The 24,242-nt window shown below is 44.7% G+C and overlaps 2 protein-coding genes across 5 annotated transcripts; both read right to left on the bottom strand.

The window, feature by feature from the left end:
• Nucleotides 1-16: 16 nt before the first annotated feature.
• LOC109887296 (AMP deaminase 3-like) lies at nucleotides 17-17,575 on the bottom strand. Of its 4 annotated transcripts, none has more exons than XM_031810638.1 (15): nucleotides 17,502-17,575; nucleotides 12,968-13,190; nucleotides 12,680-12,866; nucleotides 9,299-9,464; nucleotides 8,515-8,734; nucleotides 8,304-8,433; nucleotides 7,995-8,189; nucleotides 4,522-4,653; nucleotides 4,135-4,298; nucleotides 3,862-3,988; nucleotides 3,610-3,773; nucleotides 2,682-2,802; nucleotides 1,985-2,158; nucleotides 1,775-1,885; nucleotides 17-1,389 (listed from the first exon to the last, which is right to left on the bottom strand). In XM_031810638.1, the coding sequence occupies exons 1-15, from the start codon at nucleotides 17,557-17,559 to the stop codon at nucleotides 1,210-1,212; spliced, it is 2,352 nt and encodes a 783-aa protein (XP_031666498.1). In that variant the 5' UTR covers nucleotides 17,560-17,575; the 3' UTR covers nucleotides 17-1,209. The 4 variants fall into 4 exon arrangements, with proteins under 4 accessions (XP_031666498.1, XP_020334322.1, XP_020334316.1 ...); XM_020478733.2 differs by lacking the exon at nucleotides 17,502-17,575 and adding an exon at nucleotides 16,147-16,260; XM_020478727.2 differs by lacking the exon at nucleotides 17,502-17,575 and adding an exon at nucleotides 15,184-16,038.
• A 3,972-nt stretch (nucleotides 17,576-21,547) lies between these two features.
• Nucleotides 21,548-24,143, bottom strand: LOC109887277 (ADM-like). Its single transcript, XM_020478712.2, has 4 exons — nucleotides 24,018-24,143; nucleotides 23,335-23,450; nucleotides 23,073-23,198; nucleotides 21,548-22,848 (listed from the first exon to the last, which is right to left on the bottom strand). Exons 2-4 carry the CDS (start codon nucleotides 23,436-23,438, stop codon nucleotides 22,545-22,547), a joined length of 534 nt encoding a protein of 177 aa, XP_020334301.1. The 5' UTR covers nucleotides 23,439-23,450; nucleotides 24,018-24,143; the 3' UTR covers nucleotides 21,548-22,544.
• Between the last annotated feature and the right edge of the window lie 99 nt (nucleotides 24,144-24,242).

The following is a 24,242-nucleotide window of genomic DNA, read 5'->3' as shown; positions in this document are numbered from 1 at the left end:
CAAAAAAAGGGAATAATCCATGTTTAAATATCTTTATTGATAACAAAAGTAACATAATTAAGAACAGGCTATTTCACAGCATTCTGTCAGCCATTAACGAGCAAGAGGTGAGAGAGCAGTATAACATCTTTGTCCATCTTTGGATACTTGTATCTCAGTGCAACTACAGAAGATATGCCTTCACATTTTTCTCTCTTGTCCAAACTGTCAACATTCAATTGGCTCATAGTTGCTTTCCAAAGTTATACATACAGTACATTCAAATTAAATATTGCATACTCTGACCAATAGAAACGCCCGTTTTCATTCAAATTGAAATAAAACATTCACACAAATATTTCAAGCAAATATCATACAGTGCATACAAGTACAATGTTTTGTACCTACAGTGTCCACAACTGACTTCAGTGCCCTCCTTGCAACCTACTGCATGACATCCTGTAAAAAACAAGTTCACATGGAAAGGGACAGTGGAAATGTACCATTCATCACAGCTAAAGCAGTGTTCCAGCTCCAGAGATAAACACTGTCAGGTTCCGCCAACAGCTGGGACCGCCCATCACTAAGGCATGATACAGTGAGTGTCGGACATCAAAATAGAAGTGGCCAGTGTTTTTTCTCCCAAATATTATGTACCTTTACTGAACTGTGAGTAAGTGCTCTGCAGAGTGAACCAGCCTTAGTGCAGATGATGTTGCTGCACTGTAGAAGGAAACCCTTGTACTGTGGACATACATAATTTAGACACTAAGATGTAGTTGGCTCCTACTGCTACCTCTCCAAACTATTTTTATACAGTTTAAAGACATGCTCCGGAACTTTGGCAACTAATAAGTATTTATTAAGCCTCCCGCTTTGGATGTGTCAATGTGTAGTTCATACATGCATGATCTATTAGCAGAATTACTGTCTTACCTCAATTATCCATGAAATGCCTAGTTTGAAAGCAACTGCTTTTCTGGAAACTGTGCTTGGCCTACATATTCCTCCATGTGGGCCAGCCACTTAGGCATATATCTGCACATAGTACACCATTTTCAGGGACCACTTTGCCACTTGAGCACTACTAGCACACATGCAGCCAGAGAAACAAGAGACACACTTATTCATTCAAACCATTGGGTTTTTTCTCCCGTGAATGCAAGAGATATCGTTGTGAGGGTTGAGAGCTTACATGCACAGATTGAGCTAAATCCCATGTTATTGTGGTCACTCGGGTTGTGTGCCAATGGCCGCTTCAGTTTTCACTGCATCCACTAGGAAGCTGAGCTCATTGCACAGGGTCTCGTGGCGGTAGGCCATGCGGATCTGAGCCACATTGGTCCGCCGAATGTCGTTCCCCTCAGGTCCATCCTTCAAGTAATTGGCCCCAATAAAGTGCTTCTTCTCCTGCACAAAATGAGTTATACAGTATTACCAGAGATTGTATATCATATAAGATCCTTAGGTATAATCACTCCATTAGATGGGGGACAGGGGAAGGATATTTTAATGTTATTTTGCATTCATGTTATGATGCACTCTTATAAAAAAGGTGTTATCTAGAACGTAAAAGTTCATTGGCTGTCCCCATAGGAGAACCCTTTGAAGTACCCTTTTTGGTTACTGGTAGAACACTTTTGGGTTTCATGTAGAATCCTTTCCACAGAGGGTTTCTACCTAGAACCAAAAAGGGTTCTACCTGGAACAAAGAGGGTTCTCCTGTTGGGACAGCAAAGAACCCTTTTTTAAACCTTTTTTCTAAGAGGGTAGATATCAATGCCCAGGGCTCTACCTGGTGAGACAAGCCACTCTGCAGCACACTGTTCCTGGCAATCTCACACACATCACAGGTGCTGAGCTTCCACAGCTGGGCCGCAATGGCATACTCCTCCATTAGTGCCTCCTACAGACAGGACACACTGTCATCAAGTACTGTCCTACAAAACAGCTATGGAACACTCAGCTGGAGCTGATTTGAGCTACTATTTCTCCAACAGTTTACCTTGGTATAGTGGAACTGCATAGGATCATCTGTTGATAGAGACACACACAGCCCCTTGTGTAGGAACTCCCTGAGAGGGTTTTTGGAATATTCCAGGAACAAGCTGTTATTGCTCAGAGGAGACATGGCAATGGGCACCTGGGCCAGGTAGTACAGGTACTGTAGGACGGGGCTCTGTGGCAGAGAGAGACAGACACTCAGTACATACACACAGACTCACACATACCTCTCTGTCACCTGCTCAGCAGACACGGTGGATGCTAAAATGTTGGAAGTTGATAACTAGCTCCTGTCCCTGGCTCGGTTATATTCAGTGGCTGTATTTGCATGGAGCAGGCCTGGTAGACAGGGCCTTTGTCTGTGTGTTGGTTAGGCCCACAGATAGACAGGAAAATGAAGCAAACAGTGAGGCCTAAAGGGCTGAACACGGTTACTGCATTACAATGACTAGCATTTATACAGCGTGCTTTCATGTGAGAATATTAGATAGCTTTGCATTTCTTTAGGGTCATCTCATGACATCCACTATTCATGCGAGTAGCACCTACTGTATCACATGGGAGATCAGCATGAGAGTGCTCCACTCAAACATGCTGGGGAGTTGAGCAATTACAGTATATTTGATGGCAAATAAGTGAGTGTAGGCTAGAGTGTGTTGAGGACAGATGATGAAGGAATCAGTATGGTAGTAGAGGACCTTCTTGAGGTTGAGGCCGTGGGAGATGTTGTCAGCGGTGAGGAAAGCAGAGACCAGGTGGGTGATGGATCCAGCCTCCCCGCAGTGTGGACGGAACTGGAAGGTACTTAAGCCTCGCTCTCTGGAAGAGACCCAGGGGAATATTCAGTGGTCGTATTCACACACACACACACACACACACGTGTATTATGTAGGCCTACAGTAGCATCTTTAGTGACTTTGGAGGAGTTCCTTGACCATATGTGTATCAAGTGTCAGTGTGCAGCAGTTAGGACAGAGTCAGGCGCAGGACACAGAACTGAGTAAAAACATACTTTCCTTGAAAATAAAACAATAATTTCCACTCTGGGAAAAACCACACCAGCTCACAGATATCTTGACCACTTAAAGAACAAACCAGCACAAAACCATGTGGGAGCCAGAGGGTTAAATAGGGAATAAATTATAACGCAATGGAAACCAGGTGTGTACAATCAAGACAAAACAAATGGAAAAGGAAACGTAGATCGGAGGAGGCAAGAAAGCCAGTGACGTCGATCGCCGCCCGAACAAGGAGGCACCAACTTCAGCGGAAGTCGTGACAATGTGCCAGTAATTCAAGTCTGTCAGAGACTGTAATTCTATTCCTTTGTATTATCATAGGGAATGTATTTATAGATGTGTTGGTGGATTACACTGTGCAGCAATGTAGCATGCCTGCAATCAGACACCTGTTCTGCTCCCCTTGGTTGCCCTCAGGACATTCTGAAGTGCCTTACTGGAAATTCAATGAATAATAGCAACTGAACAATGGGTGTAACACCTACATATTCCCCTCAGCAGCATCAGTAGAAGGACAGTTGGAACTCTTGATTTCTCTTGAAAGAGATATAATGGTTTGGGTCCGTTACCAGAGGCCTGAGAGGGGCAGACAGCAACAGGTACTTACTTCCTCAGATTGTTGAGCACCATGATGTTGGCGTACATGTGGAAGAGGTAGTAGCTGTAGGGAGGGTTTTCATCTGCTGTCCACTGCTCAGGCTTGGGGCTCTTGTAGGAGAACATGTGGTCACTGTGCTTGGACTCATCATCCACACTGTCAAAGCCTGTCACCTATACAGGAAGAATATGGGGTTGAATGGTGAATGGTTGACACTATCAGGATAGTTTTTGCAGGAAAATCTCAATTAATTATACTCACATATTTGAGAAATACATGTAGCTCTTTATGCTTCTGTGGATTGACTGTAGCCTCAAACAGAGGAAGGAATATGTTCTCCAACATCTTGGCAAAGTTCGTGATCAACTTCTTTGACTTGAAAATATCACTGAAAGAAGTTAAACATTTTTAAGCATGACAAACATCTCACAACAAGAGGACTATCTTCCATAGTAGCGATGTTACATTCTTTCGCCAGTTGAAAGTGAAATGTAACTCTTTGCCTTCAGCGGTCACTCAGGCAGCAGCACTTACTAGATCCTGGGGACTTGGATGATCCACTGCATGTTGGTAGAGTGCACTTTGTGCTGGATGAACCACTTGGAGAGGCTGTCCCATTCGTCTGCAGAGCGTCCGTAGATGGACAGGCGAGGCTCAGCATGCTGGTACTTACTCTCCTCTAGGTCATGGGACACTTCCTGTCAAGGGCAAGACGGGGTAGAAAGATCAAATAAATGAGAAGTTCTCTCATCTCCAAACACCATTATTCTGGGTCTCTGTCACCTCCCAGCCATCAGAATAACACATGTGCAAATGTGTTGCTGCACATGTTGTTGTTGCATAATAATGATAGCTTATGCAACATAACATGTGTTATCAATTTGAGAGAATCAGAATGTTTTCTGTATGAATTAACTATACCTTGATAATGCGTGCAAAGTATTCTCCATCTATGAGGTTGTCTGTTTTCAGGTAGATTTCTCGGAGTTCACTGGCCCCCACTGGGTTGTACTTGGAGTTGAACTTATCGAATCTGTGAAAGGTTTGTCTGCCCTGTGGGGTGAGACACACACAGCAATCTCATATTAGCTTATGGATGGTGCTAACAGATCTCCAAAACGAACACGTGTCTCTAGCTATAGTGTCACGACTTCCCTTCCGCCGAAGTCGGTCCCTCTCCTTGTTCGGGAGGCATTCGGCGGTCGACGTCACCGGCTTTCTAGCCACCACCGATCCACTTTTCATTTTCCATTTGTTCGGTCTTTGTTTTATCACACCTGGCTTCACCAGCAAAAACCAAGCCATGAGGTCGAAGGAATTGGCCATAGAGCTGAGAGACAGGATTGTGTCGAAGCACAGATCTATAGAGGGGTACCAAAACATTTCTACAGCATTGAAGGTCCCAAAGAACACAGTGACCTCTATAATTCTTTAATGGAAGAAGTTTGGAACCACTAAGAGTCTTCCTAGAGCTGGCCGCCCAGCCAAACTGAGCAACAGGGGGACATAAGAACCCGATAAGAACCCGATGGTCACTCTGACAGAGCTCTAGAGTTCCTCTGTGGAGATGGGAGAACCTTCCAGAAGGACAACCATCTCTGCAGCACTCCACCAATCAGACATTTATGGTAGAGTAGCCAGACGGAAACCACTCCTCAGTAAAAAGCACGACAGCCCACTTGGAGTTTGCCAAAAGGCACTTTAGACTCTCAGACCATGAGAAACCAAATTCTCTGATCTGATGAAACCAAGATTGAACTCTTTGGCCTGAATGCCAAGCATCACGTCTGGAAGAAACCAGGCACTGCTCATCACCTGGCCAATACCTTCCCCATGGTGATGCATGGTGGTGGCAGCATCAAGCTGTGGGAATGGTTTTCAGCGGCAGGGACTAGGAGACTAGTCAGGATCGAGGGAAAGGTGAACGGAGCAAAGTAATGAGGGATCCATGATGAAAACCTGCTTCAGAGCGCTCAGGAACTCCGACTGACACGAAAGTTTACCTTCCAACAGGAAAGCGACCCTAAGCACATAGCCAAGACAACGCAGGAGTGGCTACGGGACAAGTCCCTGAATGTCCTTGAGTGGCCCAACCAGAGCCGAGACTTGAACCCGATCGAACATCACTGGAGAGTCTTGTCCCTAAGCAACACCTGCGTTGTCTTGGCTGTGTGCTTAGGGTCGCTGTTCTCCCCATCCAACCTGACAGAGCTTGAGAGGATCAGCAGGGAAGAATGGTAGAAACTCCCCAAATACAGGTGTGCCAAGCTTGTAGTGTCTTACCCAGGAAGACTCAAGGCTGTAATCGCTGCCAAAGGTGCTTCAAGTACTAAGTAAAGGGTCTGAATACTGTGATATTTCACATTTACATAAGTAAATGTTTTTGCTTTGTCATTATGGGCTAGATTGTAGATTGATGAGGGGGGAAAAAACTATTTAATATATTTTAGAATAAAGCTGTAATGTAACAAAATGTGAAAAAGGTCAAGGGGTCTGAATACTTTCTGAAGGCACTGTATGTGAACACTTCATGATAAAAATGACAAATAATTAAAATGTGCAGTTTCACATGTAAGAAAACTTCACATGTGGAGTTGCAAGTTCACATGTGGGGTTGAAATAATGTTATTCTGTTAACATGTTGCAGTAGCAATGTTTCCACCCCTAGAATTAGGGTGACTGCATCTAAAAATCCTAAATGCGTTACAAATTATGCGGGACATTCGCAGAACAGTGGACAACATTATTTCTCTTTTCGGGCATGTTAATGGATCACGTTCAAATGGCGACACACACTGAGTTTACGAAACATTAAAAACACCTTCCTAATATTGAGTTGCAACCCCCTTTTGCCCTCAGAACAGCCTCAATTAATCAGGGCATGAACTCTACAAGGTGTCGTAAGTGTTCCACAGGGATGCTGGCCCGTGTTGACTCCAATGCTTCCCACAGTTGGCTGGATGTCCTTTGGGTGGTTGACCAGTCTTGATACACACGGGAAACTGAAAAACCCAGCAGCAATGCAGTTCTTGACACAAACCAGTGAGCCTGGCACCTACGACCATACCCCGTTCAAAGTCACTTAAATCTTTTGTCTTGCTCTTTCACCTCCTGAATGGCACACATACACAATCAATGTCTCAATTGTCTCAAGGCTTAAAAACGATTCCTTAACCTGTCTCCTCCCATTCATCTACACTGATTGAAGTGGATTTAACAAGTGACATCAATAAGGGATAATGGCTTTAACCTGGATTCATCTGGTCAGTCTGTCATGGAAAGGTGTTTTTAATGTTTTGTACACTCCGTGTAGTTCTGCTGTATGACAGTCACTGCCTGTTATTAAAGGGGCAATCCTTAGCGACTACATCCATTTTTGGATTTATGAATTAATCATATTTACCAATATATTCTTGAAGAATATAAAATATGTTGCCTCAGTGCTGAGTGCTGAAGTGCGTAGCGCTTAAAAATGTTCTGTCCTCGGTTGCAACACTCTGGAGTTGGTCTGTCCTTGGTTGCAACTACCGAGTTCCAAACTGCCTCTGGAAACAACGTCAGCACAATAACTGTTCGTTGGGAGCTTCATAAAATGGGTTCACCATGCACAAAGATCACCATGTGTAATGTCAAGCGTCGGCTAGAGTGGTGTAAAGCTCGCTGCCATTGGACTCTGGAGCCGTGGAAACGAGTTCTCTGGAGGGATGAATCACGCTTCACCATCTGGCAGTCCGACAGACAAATCTGGGTTTGGCGGATGCCAGGAGAATGCTACCTGCCCCAATGCATAGTGCCAACTGTAAAGTTTGGTGGATGGGGAATAATGGTCTGGGGCTGTTTTTCATGTTTCGGGCTAGGCCACTTAGTTCCAGTGAAGGGAAAGCTTAATGGTCCAGCATACAATGACATTGTAGAAGATGCAGTGTTCCAACATCTAGTGGAAAGCCTTCCCAGAAGAGTGGAGGCTGTTATAGCTGCAAAGGGAGGACCAACTCCATATTAATGCACATGATTTTGGAATGAGATATTCGACGAGCAAGTGTTCACATACATTTGGTCATGTAGTGTATCATGGATGTACAGTCCTTGCATCCATAGCGTAGGGTAAGGATTTGAGAGTGGTTGCATTTCTCCAGCCCCAAACCTTGGCTTTTTACTGAAACTGTGGTGGGGAGACCCCTTTGTTCATGTTTCAATTAAGGATTGCCGCTTTAAACACCTAATAGAGTACTAGAGTTATATATTTTCACACGAGGGACAAATAAATGGAAAATTAACATATGAAACTTCACACGTGTCTGAAAAACACTTTTTTTCACATTTTTTCATTTGTGTTTCTTTGTAATGGTATGCATGATGTCAGGAGAAATAGATAGAGAGAGGGAGAGTCTTACAGCGTGTACATCCAGGGAGTCCACAGTGAGGTCATAGGGGTCCATGTTGAGGTGTTCAAACACCTCTCTGAGGGTCAGCTTCCGCCCACCCTTCTCCAGCACCACACGGTCTGCCTCCGTCTTGTAGGTGGTCTGGATGAAGTTTAGAAGGTGCTTCTGGGACATGCAGGCAGCTGCATGGATGTGTGTGTCCACCTGGGGAAAGAGACATCACAGTCGGAAAGTGGACAAATCAGATTGAGTCTAAATGGTGGACTTTCACTTTTTACATGACAAATGTAGCTTTCACCTTCAAGTGTTGGAACTTGCCTTTCTGACATTGTAGAAGTCTCTGTGTGGAACACCCTTCAGTTCCTTTAGCTCAGCCATCTCATTGAGCATTTCATGCAGGTAGAACTTTGAGCCCAGGAAGTTCAGGCGTCTGTGACAATAGGTCTTCCTGTAAAGCACATTAGTTATACAGAGACACAAATAAAGCTCCATTACACAGTGGTGAGTTCAGGAAGTGGTGGTCACTCACGTGGGTCCATCAACGATCATGGCCAGCACATGGCTGAGGTCTATGGCGAAGGTCTCCAGGTCAGGGTAGGGCAGGCTGCGGGGCCTGTTCTGACTTAGAGCCTCTGCATTCTCATACACATACACTATGCCATCTTTCGTCTGCAGCTCATAGCTCAGGTTGTCTGGGATATTCTCAATGCTGTAAGGGTCCTCCCCCTCCCTAGGGCAAGGGCAGACATCTGTGGGGAGACCAGTATGACTGACATAGACTAATACAATGGACTCCACTTGTACAGGACGTTAAGAACACATTATGTACATATAGTTAATTTATGGGCACTGTTTGAGTGTACACTGAGTGTACAAAACATTATCAACACCATGACATAGACTGACCAGGGAAATTCAGTGTTAAATCCGCTTGAGACAATTGAGACATGGACTGTGTATGTGTGCCATTCAGAGGGTGAATGGGCAAGACGAAACATTTAACTGTCTTTGAACGGGGTATGGTCGTAGGTGCCAGGTGCACCGGTTTGTGTCAAGAACTGCAACGCTGCTTGGTTTTTCACACTCAACAGTTTCCCGTGTGTCAAGAATGGTCCACCACCTAAAGGACATCCAGCCAAATTGTCACAACTTTGGGAAGCACTGGAGTCAACATTGGCCAGCATCCCTGTGGAACGCTTTCAACACCTTATAGAGTCCATGCCCCAATGAATTGAGGCTGTTCTGAGAGCAAAAGGGGGGTGCAACTCAATAGTAGGAAGGTGTTCTGAATGTTTTGTACACTCAGTGTATACCTGGTAGAACCTCGTCCTCTTCCTTCCATGTCTGGTTCTCAGCGCTGCGGAGGAACTGAGCGACGGTCCGGGGAAAGCGATGGTAGGCCAGTCTGGAGTACTTCTCCCTAATGAACAGGGCTTTCATCAGGGTTTTTGCTGCCTGTTCATAGTCCTCTACTGTGATCTGGGGAGAGGAGAGAGCTGTCATTACTAGTCTTCCCACATGGCTTTCCATTTCATCCCGTGGACTCTCTGCCACACAAATGTATTCCTAACCACCTGGGGATTTAAAGTCGTACCAAAGTACCACTTTTATTACTTAAATTGTTTATCAAACTTGTATTTTGACAGGGAGTCATTCTGAGTGCTTCTGCAAACAGGCCTTTCTAATTGATCCTGGAATGACATTGACCTCATCCCATCAGTGGAGGATGCCTGGTTATTCATGCTCCATTAAAAAAAAAATGGAACTAGGAATAGATAAAGCCTTTGGTTCACTCCAGACCTGTCTGCCCTTGACCAGTACAAAAATATCCTGTGGCGTTCTGCATTAGCATCGAATAGCCCCCGTGATATGCAACTTTTTAGGGAAGTTAGAAACCAATATATACTGGCAGTTAGGAAAGCTAAGGCCAGCTTTTTCAAACAGAAATTTGCATCCTGTAGCACAAACTCAAAAAAGTTCTGGGACACTGTAAAGTCCATGGTGAATAAGAGCACCTCCTCCCAGCTGCCCACTGCACTGAGGCTAGGAAACACTGTCACTACCGATAAATCCACAATAATTGAGAATTTCAAGAAGCATTTTTCTACGGCTGGCCATGCTTTCCACCTGGCTACCCCTACCCCGGTCAACAGCCCTGCGCTCCACACAGCAACTCGCCCAAACCTCTGTCACTTCTCCTTCACCCAAATCCAGACAGCTGATGTTCTGAAAGAGCTGCAAAATCTGGACACCTACAAACCAGCCGGGCTAGACAATCTGGACCCTCTCTTTCTAAAATTATCTGCCGAAATTATTGCAACCCCTATTACTAACTTGTTCAACCGCTCTTTCATATCGTCTGAGATTCCCATAGATTTGAAAGCTGCCGCGGTCATCCCCCTCCTCAAAGTGGGTGACACTCTAGACCCAAACTGCTACAGACCTATATCTATTCTACCCTGCCTTTCTAAGGTCTTTGAAAGCCAAGTTAACAAACAGATTACCGACCATTTCGAATCTCACCGTACCTTCTCCGCTATGTAATCTGGTTTCAGAGCTGGTCATGGGTGCACCTCAGCCACGCTCAAGGTCCTAAACGACATCATAACACCATCGATAAGAGACATTACTGTGCAGCCGTATTCATCGACCTGGCTAAGGCTTTCGACTCTGTCAATCACAACATTTTTATTGGAAGACTTAACAGCCTTGGTTTCTCTTCTCCGATAGAGTTCAGTATGTCAAATCGGAGGGCTTGTTGTCTGGACTTCTGGCAGTCTCTATGGGGGTGCCACAGGGTTCAATTCTCGGGCCGACTTTCTTCTCTGTATACATCAATGATGTTGCTGTCGCTGCTGGTGATTATTTGATCCACCTCTACGACCCACCTCCAGACACCATTCTGTATACATCTGGCCCTTCGTTGGACACTGTGTTAACTAACCTCCAGATGAGCTTCAATGCCATACAACTCTCCTTCTGTGGCCTCCAACTGCTCTTAAATGCAAGTAAAACTAAATGCATGCTCTTCAACCGATCGCTGCCTGCATCTGCCCGCCCGTCCAGCATCACTACTCTGGACAGTTCTGACTTAGAATATGTGGACAACTACAAATACCTAGGTGTCTGGTTAGACTGTAAACTCTCCTTCCAGACTGACATTAAACATCTCCAATCCAAAATGAAATCTAGAATCGGCTTCCAATTTCGCAAAAAAGCATCCTTCACTCATGCTACCAAACATACCCTTGTAAAACTGACCATCCTACCGATCCTCGACTTCGGCGATGTCATTTACAAAATAGCCTCCAACACAAATTCGATGCAGTCTATCACAGTGCCATCTGTTTTGTCACCAAAGCCCCATATACTACCCAACACTGCGACCTGTATGATCTCGTTGGCTGGCCCTGGTTTCATACTCGTCACCAAACCCACTGGCTCCAGGTCATCTACAAGTCTCTGCTAGGTAAAGCCCCGCCTTATGTCAGCTCACTGGTCACCATAGCAGCACCCACACGTAGCAAGCGCTCCAGCAGACATATCTCACTGGTCACTGTAACGGCTTTCTTCTATCTCCTCCTCTGACGAAGAGGTATAGCAAGGATCGGACCAAAATGCAGCGTGATGATGATTCATTATATTTTAATGAAGGAAAAACTATACATGAAGAAAGTACATAATAATGAAATGTGAAAACCGAAACAGCCCTATCTGGTGCAAACACAAAGACAGGAACAATCACCCACGAAACACTCAAAGAATATGGCTGCCTAAATATGGTTCCCAATCAGAGACAACGAGAATCACCTGCCTCTGATTGAGAACCGCCTCAGGCAACCATAGACTTTGCTAGAACACCCCACTAAGCCACAATCCCAAAACCTACGAAAAACCCCCATACATAAACACAACACAAAATAAACCCATGTCACACCCTGGCCTGACCAAATAAATATAGAAAACACAAAATACTAAGACCAGAGCGTGACAGTCACCCCCAAAGCCAATTCTTCCTTTGGCCACCTCTCCTTCCAGTTAAAAAATCTCTGAAGCTGGAGACTCTTACCTCCCTCACTAGCTTTAAGCACCAGCTGTCAGAGCAGCTCACAGATCACTGCACCTGTACATAGCTCATCTGTAAATAGCCCATCCAATCTACCTCATCCCCATACTGTATTTATTTATTTATCTTGCTCCTTTGCACCCCAGTATCTCAACTTGCATATTCATCTTCTGCACATCCTACCATTCCAGTGTTTAATTGCTATATTGTAATTACTTTGCCACCATGGCCTATTTATTGCCTTATCTCTCTTATCCTACCTCATTTGCACATGCTGTATAAAGATTTTTCTACTGTATTATTGATTGTATGTTTATTCCATGTGTAACTGTGTTGTTGTAACTGTGTCGAACTGCTTTGCTTTATCTTGGCCAGGTCGCAGTTGCAAATGAGAACTTGTTTTCAACGAGCCTACCTGGTGAAATAAAAAATAAAATAAAGAGTCCAAGTTCTCTTTTACAGATGTACCAAAAACATCAATATACACTATACACATCAATATTCACATCAATACACGAAAAGCTAAACACAATCATTACTGTCCCATTTCATTGCAACTCTTCCAGTATGCAGTGAAATACTGCATGAGTTGTGTCTGAACTGTATGCCACCTGCTTGGAGCACTTACACCAGCGCAGTAGTCTCCACTGATGGTGACCCTCTGGTACTCGGGGCAGTTCTCTGGAAGTGAGGAGCAGGTGGAGGAGGGTGAGAGGAATGGGGTCACCACAGAACGGGCCCACTCTGCAGTCACAGGGATCTGCAGGCCCTGCAAGGACGCTGACTGCGAACGGATCATCTTGAAACTCTTCTTCCTGGAAACCAAACATTCTTATAAATACTTAACACTCCAGTACTGAATTGATCAGCTAGTTTAGATTCCATGAGGTCCTGTGTTGTTGAGAGCCAGACTCACCTCTTGGCGCTCTCTTCTGAATGCTGCTCTGCCAGCTCTTTGAGCAGCTCCCTCTCCTTGGCCTGGTGCAGGCCGATGGGACAGTCCTCAGGGACGGTGAACATGGACAGGGCATCCTTAGTGTCCTCCTCCTTCAGCGCTGACGCGTACACCTTCTCAGCCAGCAGACGTGTCTCCTCATCCACCTCGCTCAGCGTGATCTTAGGGAATTGTCTCGGCATGTCTGTAAAAACACCAGGTGTAGCAGCTGAGTATAAACACTGTACAGATGTACATATACCTTTGGAGTTTTGGAGGGGTTAGATTGGAGTTTTGGAGGGGTTAGATTGGAGTTTTGTTATTGTAGGAGGTGGAGCTGCCACCTAATCTCTCCCCGGATATAGCGGACATTTCCGGTGTTTCTATCCACTCAGAACTCAAATCTGCATTGTCATCACGACACCTCACTGTCATGACATCCCTCTGCTATAAGCATTGCTTTGCATATTCACCTAGTATTAAAGGAGAACTATTAGCACAATGTGTTAGCTATATTAGATCTATTAGCATATATTCATTTATTTGCTTAGCAGAGTTACCTTGAGGCAAGGCAAAACAACCGCCATGACAGATTGACAAATTGTGGCGTACTGCAATCTCCTGTTGAAATGACTCTGGTAAGCGGATCCTTGAGCACTTGTGACCGACATAAATACTGACAACTGATCACGTTACATCCAACATGCTAACTGTACTTGCCTCCGAGACAATATGCTATTTTCACTTATGACCTTTAGGGTCAATGCCAGGCCCCATACTATCCTCTCTGAGGACAACATAGAGACAGGGTAGAGAATGACATCAGGTTAGTGTTTATCTTATTCATAGACTGTCTGCTGAGTGAATTGTACTGTCAGAGGTCATCTTATTACCCCTGGGATTTAATAAAGTTTTAATTCCCAGCTGTTCCATCGTTCTTTTAATTTTTCTGAAGACCAGAGTATCTGCAGTGATACACTCAGGCTGCAAATGTTGTTTATACTGTTTCATGAACATGTTTGTTGGTCATGTATCAAGATGAGGCTAGGGACACAAATCTTGAGCTGGTAGATTACATTGAAAAAATCTGCTGTCATAAGTGGCTCAATGTGATTTTCAAAATTGAAAACTCGACTTATAGAGTATGACTGCCATTTTGATTTGTCTCCAGACACATACCAGCTCTATTCCTTTCAGGTTTATGGTCCTAATCATAATAACCTGTGTAACCGTGACAGTAACGGTTGTACTGTAGACTTTATAGCCCAGTGTCTGATTGTCGGTCACTGGTCCAATTACCACACTGTTGTCCCATTCAGGGACGTGTCTGCACCGACAGATCAAGTGACCAAACCGCGAGGAGTTTTTGATACCCCAAATGACATAAAACCCTATCCACACAGGCAGCACTGTGGCCATACAGACCTGGTGCCCCTGAGAGAAAAGCTCTGGTGTTATCAGTGACAGAGTAATGTCAAAGCTCCGTTCTGCCAAGCCATTCCAAGAGGGCTGCCATTCCTGCCAAAATTCTGTGCCACAAACACCCCACTGCTCACCCTAAGCCACTTCCAAGAACAGCTTTGTGGATCTAACTATCACCTGTCCACTGCCCACTGCACTGCAGACAGACAGAGAGAGAGAGAGCAGCACATTACAGCAAAGACCACAGGTGAACTCTGAAAGCTGAGAGAGTTTCTGTGAAGCAGCAGCATTGATTAATAGATGGGTTCTCATAAATAATTTAGCACCGCTTCTTCCTCTCAATGAATTGGAGTGCTGCCTCACACACACACACACACACACACACACACACACATACACACACACACACACACACACACACACACACACACACACACACACACACACACACACACACACACACACACACACACACACACACACACACACACACACACACACACACACACACACACACACACACACACACACACACACACACACTGTCTGTCTCTCTCTGCTTATACTGCTGCCTCAGCATCAGTTATACTTCATTTTCTCAGTCAGAGACACCCACAAGCCATCAGTATTCCTCCCAGAGTAATAGCCATCTCATTTCTATCACACATTATGAACTTTAACACACTCTCTCAAACAGCAACACAATAGTTTCCAAGGCTCTAGCTGCTAGAACAGTATGTAGTGTACCTTAACTCGTTATCATCTGCGTGCCTTACCTTCCGGTCTGTTCACAGCCATCTCTCTGTGCTGTACTGTCACACCTGGGAGTCCTGATGATGGAGATCTCAGCTAGGATCACAGTGTCTCTGTACAGGCTCTCTGCGGTAGAGACTGGCTAACAGGCTGGTCACTTGACTCTGACGGGCTGGCTGCGATGTGGGTCAGTCCCACTCTGAGCCTGCCGTGGTTCACGACTGCGGTTCTGTTTTCTTTGAGTGTCCTTCTCTATCTATTTTAAGAAGCCAATGGCATCATGTCGACAGAGCCACTAATCCTTGGGATATGTCACAACTGGCTGTCAACAAAGAGAGAGCCCAGAGGCGAGCCACCGGTGCTCCCCTCAGCTGGCTGGGCTCACACACACTCACACACAAACACTCCTCATACACTCCTCTCCACCTTTGGGACAGTGATAAATCACAAGCTGGTAGCCGCAGCCTTCCTCCTTAAGGAGCCAGATAGCAAGCTATGCAGCCGTTGCAAGTATTGTAAACATTACCCAGGCAGCCCTGATTGAGAGGACTGCCGCTGCGCAGCCATGCATCACTGCTTTGCCTCAGAGCCTCGAAAGACCCACGCACACACTTAATCTCAGCTCTGACTGACCTTGGTTTAGGTGCATAGTGTTAGAATGAATAATTATGCTGTTGTTCTCTGGCATCATGTCAGTCAGCTGATGGGTAATCATCCTCAGTAAAGGATCAGACTACCTCACACTCTAACATCGCCCAATTAGAATAGGTGATGACAAAACAGTGACCCACAAACCCATGTTTACCCATGCACACACTGTCCTTCATGTTCGTGCTCAAAGCTGCCAATTTACCATATAGGACCCTCTACCCTGATCTGTGTGATTTCAGTCCAGGCGGATCCTATCTGACACTGGCTTCGGCAGAGACACTCACATAGCTTGTAGTGTATGCTGTAAATACATGACATAGGACTCCATTCCCTACCTGGTATTGGTGTTGTTCAGCGTTCCCAGTAGAGGTCCAGAAAGAGAGATGTAGGGCAGATTAAACTCAGTGTTGTCGATAAGGTCCTGTTGTTTCCCCCAATGGACAACTGCTGCAGCTCTGATTACCCCCACATGACTACAACTCACATCCCAGCTGCCTGTCCAACCCCCTCGGCTCAGACACACACACACACACACACACACACACACACACACACACACACACACACACACACACACACACACACACACACACACACACACACACACACACACACACACACACACACACACACACACACACACACACACACACACACTCCAACATGCAGGTCACAATGTTAACAATCCGTGTTTATTTTTACCTGGCCTGTTGAAGTTGAAGGTCTAATGCCTCACAGCAGAATGATTTACAGTATCTTTGGACAGCAACAATGTCATTCAGCTTGCTCTATATTTCATTCAGAGCTTCATTACATGGAGAAATAATGTTGTTCTGCATTGGAGCTGACTTCCTATTATTGATCTGCACATCTGGTTTTGGGAGCATTAGATCATGTGACCGAGGGCATTTCTGCTGCAGCTCCATAGAGAGCATTACAGGAGATTAAATGTAGGCACAGACACAGTCTGATCTCAATGGTTCCCCTCTGCACTGATGTACATATGATAGTGGGATGTGGGGACTGAGAGACAGAGAGAATGAGAGAGAACTGAGCCATGATCATGTTGAGCTATGTTGTTCCAAGCCTCTGTACGTTCCAGGAAGCCCCTTTGAGTTTGCAAGTGGCATTTTGATACCATGATGTTAGCACATTGGAGCAAAAAGGAATTTGAGCATCTCCTGAATGGGTTGTTTCCTAATGGTCTGGTCATTGTATCCCTGCTATCTTCCTGTCTGTGTTGGATCATTTACCGTAGTGCTCCCTGTCTCTGGGCAGCCATTAGTCGTTCTCTTGCCTCAAACACAGCTGTCACACACTGTTTTTATCATATCCTCTCTGGGCTCTCTCAGACACCCGCCTGTTGTCACTGGTGGGGGTCCAGTCCTGAATTACTGTACCTTCTGTCAAAGACACCTCTATAAGAGAAGGTCAACTACATCTCTGTCAGTCTGTGTATGAGAAAGACACGTATCACCCTGGCTAAAGATATTTTAAGAGAGTACAGTACAGTACATCAACATTTATGAGCACTGGTTGGAGTGGTGTTGTTTTATTTATTGGGCTGATGTCTACATGTCTGAGGGTCTACATGTATGAGTGAGAGAGCATGTGATAGATTGAGTGAATGAATAAGCCTGAGAGAGGGAGAGAAAAGGAGAGAGGGGGAGGAGGGTGAGAGCAAGCTTACCGTTTCCCAAGCAGGGGCTTGACTGCTGCTTTAGCAGAGGGGTGTCTCCTCTCCTCATCTTCCTCACAGTGTTTGGGGCTGGGAGAGAAAAACAAAACAGTGCAGTCATGCACAAGCGCAACGAAGCTTCACCCAGAGTGTTCCTCAGACACAATTGGATGGGCCCTTAATGCATTTACATTAGTCTCATAGCGTTGACAGATTGATGCTCATAAACATACAAGTCATTTATCACTTTGATATGATCTTAGACAGAGAAACTGGAGAAGAGAGCAAGTTGCTGAATCAGTAAGAATATGTAAGAAACACAATGCACATTCAATATGTAGCATCAACATATCACCAACATATGTCAATGATCCATCATTTGAGTCTTTGCGAGATACAATAACATCTTTAGACCATAGCTGTTCACTCACCTCCTCTGTCTCCGTGCCTCCGTACCTTCTGCAGTCAGGCAGACTATTTGAACTCTGGAAGTTCCCTGAGAGAAAACCCTCAGTCATTATCTGCTCCTGTGGTGGTAAGGAGATAACTCACTCATCGCCCTCCAGTGCACAAGACACCATCCTTAACTCTTTCACTGCTGCTGCATAGAAAATGACATGAAGTAAAGTGTTCATTCTTACTACTTATCCAGATTGCAAATGAGTATCAGTTGGTCATAACTCACATAGGTTACACTACCATTGTTGTCCTCTCACCGTCCCTCTCTGCATATTCTACTGCTGCCCCTCATTTTGGCAACTCCCTCTTCGGTCTGAGATAAAAATGAAAAAGAGGTGCTGACGTTTTGCAAAGAGCATATTGTTAAACATCAGTACTTTGTGAAGAGTCCTCTGTCAGCTGTAGACACAGAGGGCCCTCATGTGGAGGATTTGTTATTGCAGGATATTAGGGTGAGATTAGCCTGGTCCCAGATCTGGTATCATGTCAACTCCAACTACGCCTAGGAGGCGATCCAGCTTTACCGCTGTGCCCTTTTCCGCCACAGGCCCTGTGGTGTTGATTTAGCCTGGCACTATGCTGGATTACAACACTAATCCTCCCCTGCTCCACTTATCAGGGCACTTTTAGAGTTGACTGGGGAAGACTCACTCACAGAGCCATCGGTCTGCTGCTCCTGAATGACTGACAGACAGCAGGACAGAATGATATGGGCTTGTACTGTATGAATCTGCCCTGGGCTCCTCTAGTTGTCCTCCTGGGGTAGAGAAAAGCATGTCACAGTTGGCCAGATGCTTTACTGCTTCCATAACTAGAATGGAAAACTGCATCATGTTTCCATGGGAAGCTTGGGAAAGGAGATGGAGTCCCACCGATATGACTGTGGAAGTGATCTGGCTGCGTCCATAAACAGCATAGGTATGTGATCTTATCAAAGCCTTGTTATATGCTGATGTTTGGCTTCCCTGACAGCTTCAGACTGTGTTTATATCACACGTCCCATGCTGTGCTAACAAATTGATTACATTAATTTGGATGATTCAATTATGCATTGAAATCTCGTGATATTTAGTGGTTGACATAAAGTATCTCCAATGACATTGTGAAAGAATGGCCCTCTTGTGACTTTGTGATAACTGTCTAAGAGGAACACAAGAATCACACCTCTTACAAATCCATGGGCTCTTATCAAGCATCTAGGAGGGCCTGGGAGAGTTATTATTTTGACTGATTGGAGACCTGCACTAGTCAGTTTGTAGACGCTATCACACCATTGGATGATCCCTATGGCAAGGCACATCTATCCCTTTAATTGTCTTCTCAGATTTTTAACAGAACCCGTGTTGAGTTTTCCTATGTGAGCAGTCGTTCAACTGACTGTAGAGCAGCGTATGGCAAGCGTCAGATACTGTACCCACCACCAGGTGGCAGAGTTGCCAAGAAAGAAGAGCGTAGTACCGTAGCGTCATATCCATATGTCTATTGATAGAGAGGAACCTAAGGCCTGATACTGTTGAAATAAATCCAAAGTGTGAGCTAATATGAACATGTGTGGGCAAGCGTATTGTCATGTATATTCTATATTCTACAGTACAGTATGAGACGTGTGATATTCCTTTCTAATGTACATTACAGTTATATGATGAATGACAGCCCTAAGGCATTAGTACCATGCCGTCTTACTGTGTGATGGGTAACTTCTTGGCTTTATGGACAACTGTCTGGGCTTGATGGTTTTACATACGCTGAACTTCTACCTGGCTAGCCACTTAGTTTCTACTTTAAAAAAAAGAATCCTGGAAACTTGACATAGCTTGCAGATTTTGGGATTGGGGTAGTATTTAGGTAGTTTGTTGTCTCACTTGGCCAGAAGTCTTGTGTTTGTTCTGTCTGCATATTTCCAGGAAAAGCCTTGAACTTTTGGCTAGCAGGGCCTTCTTGGTGACCCATGGTGGAATGGGTCACCTAGAAGTTAGAGGCCTGCTGCACCGTCTGTCCTGTGACATCTGTAGTCAGATCACCCTGTTCAAAAGCAAAGAGATTCTCACCTCTTCAACTCTAATTATTACTGTCAGAGGCATTGAAGATGGAGAGGTCCATTGCATGTTTTAGCCTCTTGGCATATTTCCACTGTTTTTCGGTTCTCACATTTAAGAATTACATTCCTTACATGAAGGAAAGTAATGAACTTGAGATGCATGGCCCCCAATCTTATAGGATTGCCACGCCTCTAACTGTCCAGGTGTCCCCTGGAGGAAGGAGGATTGAGGATGAGGTGTCCAAACACTGGTTAGGGAGACATTTACCTGAGTATACTCATAATTTAGCTCATATGTCACCTTATAGACTGCTACTGTCCTCAGTGTTGCCTGTCTGGATTTCAGCACTGCTGTGGTCCAACTGTAACAGGCCCAGGATGTTTCACTACTCTTTAGGGATTTCATAAACCATTTCTGGAGAATGAATAGGTGACATATGTATTTTCCATTAGTACCATTTAAAAATTGTGCTTTTGTGTAGGTGGCGAAAGCAATCACCTTGTCAAGCTGGTGCCATTTTAAGTCACTAGATGGCATTAGAACCAAAACAATGTAATTAAACATGTCTCTGGCAAGCTGTCTTGTAGTGCATGCCTTCTTATACAATCAGATAATAATTGCATTGCAATTCCATTGGCACCTATCCCTGACTTTTACAATGACCCAAGACAGTCCATAACCTCTCTCTGGCCCCGTGGAGTTACTAATGACCATGTTTTGAAAAAGACAGGAAGGAAGTACAATGGCCTCTTCTTGAACCATACATTCATCCAAATTGTATCTGGCATACCAATCAAATAGAGTTCTGGTGTACACTTCACTTGTGCGGCAACATATTCGATAGATTTGGTCAGCAAGCAAAGCAACCTAGGTAGGGTTTACCACAGACAGTTGTTGGAAACCCTTAAATGTTATTCAAAGTTTCATTTAGAATTTGCCTGTGGAAGAGTAAAGTTTAATGAAATCAAATTGAATGTTGTTATTGGCATTAATAACTGTTCCTGACCTAATGGGCATATTTAAATAACAGACATAATCTTTTACAGGCTTTGATATTTCAAACATCCATGGAGTGACTGCAACCTTCCTGTGGCTGATTAATAGCAATGACTGTCTGTCTGTCTGCCTGTCTGCACAGCTCATGTACGCGCTTCGCGATGGCTGTTTTTTCGATGCTCTCTGCGTGCCTCACAGGAATGTTACACAGACCCCCCTCCATCCCCCTCATAGCGCTGCATCCTGATGTCCAGACCGTCTACCATTGTGTGCAGATGGAGCTGGGTCTCTCATCCTCCCGTAATGGCTGAAGGGCCACGCTGCAGTGTGGAGCGAGCCAGCAAATATGCACTGTACTATGCAGGAATGCGCCTGGCACTCCTGTCTGCCCTCCAGGGGGGCCACAGGGAGAGTGGAAGGGGAATTGATTTAATGAGACCCTAAAATCACTTAACCCAGACCAGGTGCTACATGTCTCACTGGAGCTGGGCAGACAATAGAATGCCACTTTCAATTTACAACAGTAATTTCCTGTGGAAAAGAGAAAGTCTGGACAGAGTCAACTTGTATATGCAAAATGTTTATTGTATGACAATGTTAATTGCTTCGACACAAATAAAATAGACCACATTTACAAATATATTATACCATAGCTATAAAACCATTTATCCTATTAGCACAGTTTGAAACATATAACATCCATGATGCACACAATAGTGGAAACAACAAATAGTTACAATGCCCTTATATTTTCTTCCTGTACAAAAATAGTTCTATCTCCATAAGTAGTTGAATCTAACCTATATAATATTTAAATAATGATATCTGAAATATCTTATATACAAACTGGCAAATAAAAATATACATACATAGATTGCACATGTGTTTTATACAAAACATATTCAAGTATAGTTCCATCCATTGTGGACTGGCACAGATATTTCATACAATCTCTAATGCATTTCCCTCATACAGTGACCAAAAACTTCAGCTTCATAGCTCTTTATTATATGTCCATCTCCTTATGTCTTATCTCCCTGTTTGGACCAGATGTCTTTGGATGTATTTTAGGTCCACGTAGATGTCTGACTGAGAAGGCTGGGACTGAAAAGTGCAGATGAGTATAGAGGGTTTGGTGAAATTGGCTCCTGTAAATCCACAGGGTAAAACTCAAAGTTCAGGATCTGCATAACAGGTTTATAGAGTCCCAGTATTTACGCAGTGGACTCTTCTCTGAGTCTGTATTGCTGTATTGATCTTGCTCCTCTCCCACAGCTGGGCAGAGATAGCACCATCCTCAGCATCTCTCCTTCTCTCTCTTCACGGTGCCATCCAGTGCCTGTAGACCAGCTGTCGTTTTGGCGCTCTGCATCGCCAATGCCTCTGCTAAGTCCAGCTTCCAGAGGCACTGCAGCTATCGCTCAGTACTCACGTCTGGAAAAAATGCACTGGAGAACATTTGGAAAAAGTCTGAGGCATTTGGAGAATTTTAGAACAGGGCAGAGACACTAAGCCTCGGCTGCTGCTCTCCTCCCCTGTTCCTCCCCCGTACAAGTCCAGCTCATGTCCGTCTGAGCAGCTCCTCCAGCTTGTGAACGTGTGAGTCTGCGTTGCCCCACACAGGCCTCAGCCTGCCTCCCTCCAGCCTCAGTGTGGCCCTGCGCTCAGGGAGGGAACGACGCCTCCGGCCGTAGCCGTGTGGGCTGATCTTGTCGATGGGTGCACTACCAATCTTTAGTTTGTTGTTGAGCTGGTGGATGCGGTGGGCCAGGTCGTGCACAGTGCAGGTGCCCAGAGAGCAGCCCGGTCTCCAGGCCTGGTTCACTGAATTTTTGGACCTTTTGGTTCGGACACTGATGTCAGTGCTGGAAGAGAGAGGAGGGAGAGGACCATTAATTAATGCGCAGCATTCCTGAGCGGACACAACTTGGCTCAGAGATCCCCTCCGCAGCTTGCTTACTTTAATGACCCTTGTTTGACAATGGTGATTAGTCTCTTAATTCGATTTGAAATCTTGATTTCACAAGGATAACGAAATAGCACCATGCACATTGAGTTATTTAAAGGTTTGTATGGTATAGGCTTTTACCTGGAATGAGGAATCAGGGTGTCCCTGACGTCTTCTGGGCTGACAAACTGTACAGACTCTGCAATCCTCTCTGCTGAAAAACTGTTTAGATCTCGTCTCAATCTGCTCTGCATCCATATGCTTAACCTGGGAAAGAAGAAATCCAACTCATTAAAAATTGTTCAAAGAAGTCCACAAAAATACACAACAGTATGTGATGATATCATGGTCACTATGCATTGTAGCAGACTTATCTTGACAAATAGCTCATCAATTAGCTCACCTCTTTTTGAGCTCTGGGCTAATTTCAAGTTGGAATCCAGCCACACTCTGTGCAATGGTGGCCAGCAGACAGCCGTAGAGGAAAGACTGCAGGATCAGTTTCATTTTGACTGGTACCTGTGGGGAAAGTGGGAAAAAAACTTGTTAGTTATTTACTTATTAACGATAACTTAATTAGTTACCTCCTATCATTACATGTGAGCCCCCACCCCCCCCACAAACCTCTTGCTGTTGCTTACAGAAGAGTCCAAAAGCCAAGTTATTTGCACTTATCATTCATTTATTTTAAATGTCACACTAAGGTCACATTTTGTTCTCTCAAGTAAACTTACAACCAAGTTGCAGGCCCTGGCCAGTGAAAAGCAGGACACAGTCTATAGATGACAGAGTTTCCTCAACTAGAGTAAGCTTTAACCTCCCCTGAGCAAAGTCAATCCCATTCAGTCAATTATATCCATAACCCAAAAAGAACAGGTAAACCTAAGGTTGGATAGAGAAAGATAAGCCTTATTTGGTATTTTTGCCTGACGTCCACCACCCCCCACAGTCATGCACAAGAAGACCGGCACTCCTTATATAATAAGATTGATAACCTGTCCTTGTCTAACGCACTTGAGCTCCTGATAAAGCCATTTGTAGCAAACAGAGCAACAGTCAATATCTGGTTCAATTGAAAGTACATACCTGAAATCCTTCAATAATTCACTTGGGTGATAAAGTAGTTATAGTAGAGTCAATGTGGAGAGAGTATTCCAAAGGCTTCTTGAAGTTGCTGTTGGTGCTGAAAGGCAGCTGTGACACTGTGCTAATAGTCTCTACACACCAGACGATGAGCCTTTATAGTGGAGGTGGGAGGGGCTCACTGACTGACACACACAGACTCATCCCAGTCCCACTACTCCACCCCAC

Source organism: Oncorhynchus kisutch, linkage group LG3, assembly GCF_002021735.2.
Source record: "Oncorhynchus kisutch isolate 150728-3 linkage group LG3, Okis_V2, whole genome shotgun sequence".
Taxonomy (NCBI): Eukaryota; Metazoa; Chordata; class Actinopteri; order Salmoniformes; family Salmonidae; genus Oncorhynchus; species Oncorhynchus kisutch.
This window is presented reverse-complemented; position numbering and strand designations above follow the sequence as displayed.

What these genes read in the sequence shown, in the direction of transcription:
- LOC109887296 (XM_031810638.1), bottom strand. Translation starts at nt 17,559, where the DNA reads ATGAGGAGAGGAGACACCCCTCTGCTAAAGCAGCAGTCAAGCCCCTGC. An exon ending in GTGGAGACTACTGCGCTGGT is followed by an intron (nt 9,465 to 12,679) that starts GTAAGTGCTCCA and finishes TCCTCTCCCCAG; the next exon opens with ATCACAGTAGAGGACTATGA. An exon ending in GTGCTCAACAATCTGAGGAA is followed by an intron (nt 2,803 to 3,609) that starts GTAAGTACCTGT and finishes GGTCTCTTCCAG; the next exon opens with AGAGCGAGGCTTAAGTACCT.
- LOC109887277 (XM_020478712.2), bottom strand. Translation starts at nt 23,438, where the DNA reads ATGAAACTGATCCTGCAGTCTTTCCTCTACGGCTGTCTGCTGGCCACC. An exon ending in AGCCCAGAGCTCAAAAAGAG is followed by an intron (nt 23,199 to 23,334) that starts GTGAGCTAATTG and finishes CTTCTTTCCCAG; the next exon opens with GTTAAGCATATGGATGCAGA. An exon ending in ACCCTGATTCCTCATTCCAG is followed by an intron (nt 22,849 to 23,072) that starts GTAAAAGCCTAT and finishes TCTCTCTTCCAG; the next exon opens with CACTGACATCAGTGTCCGAA.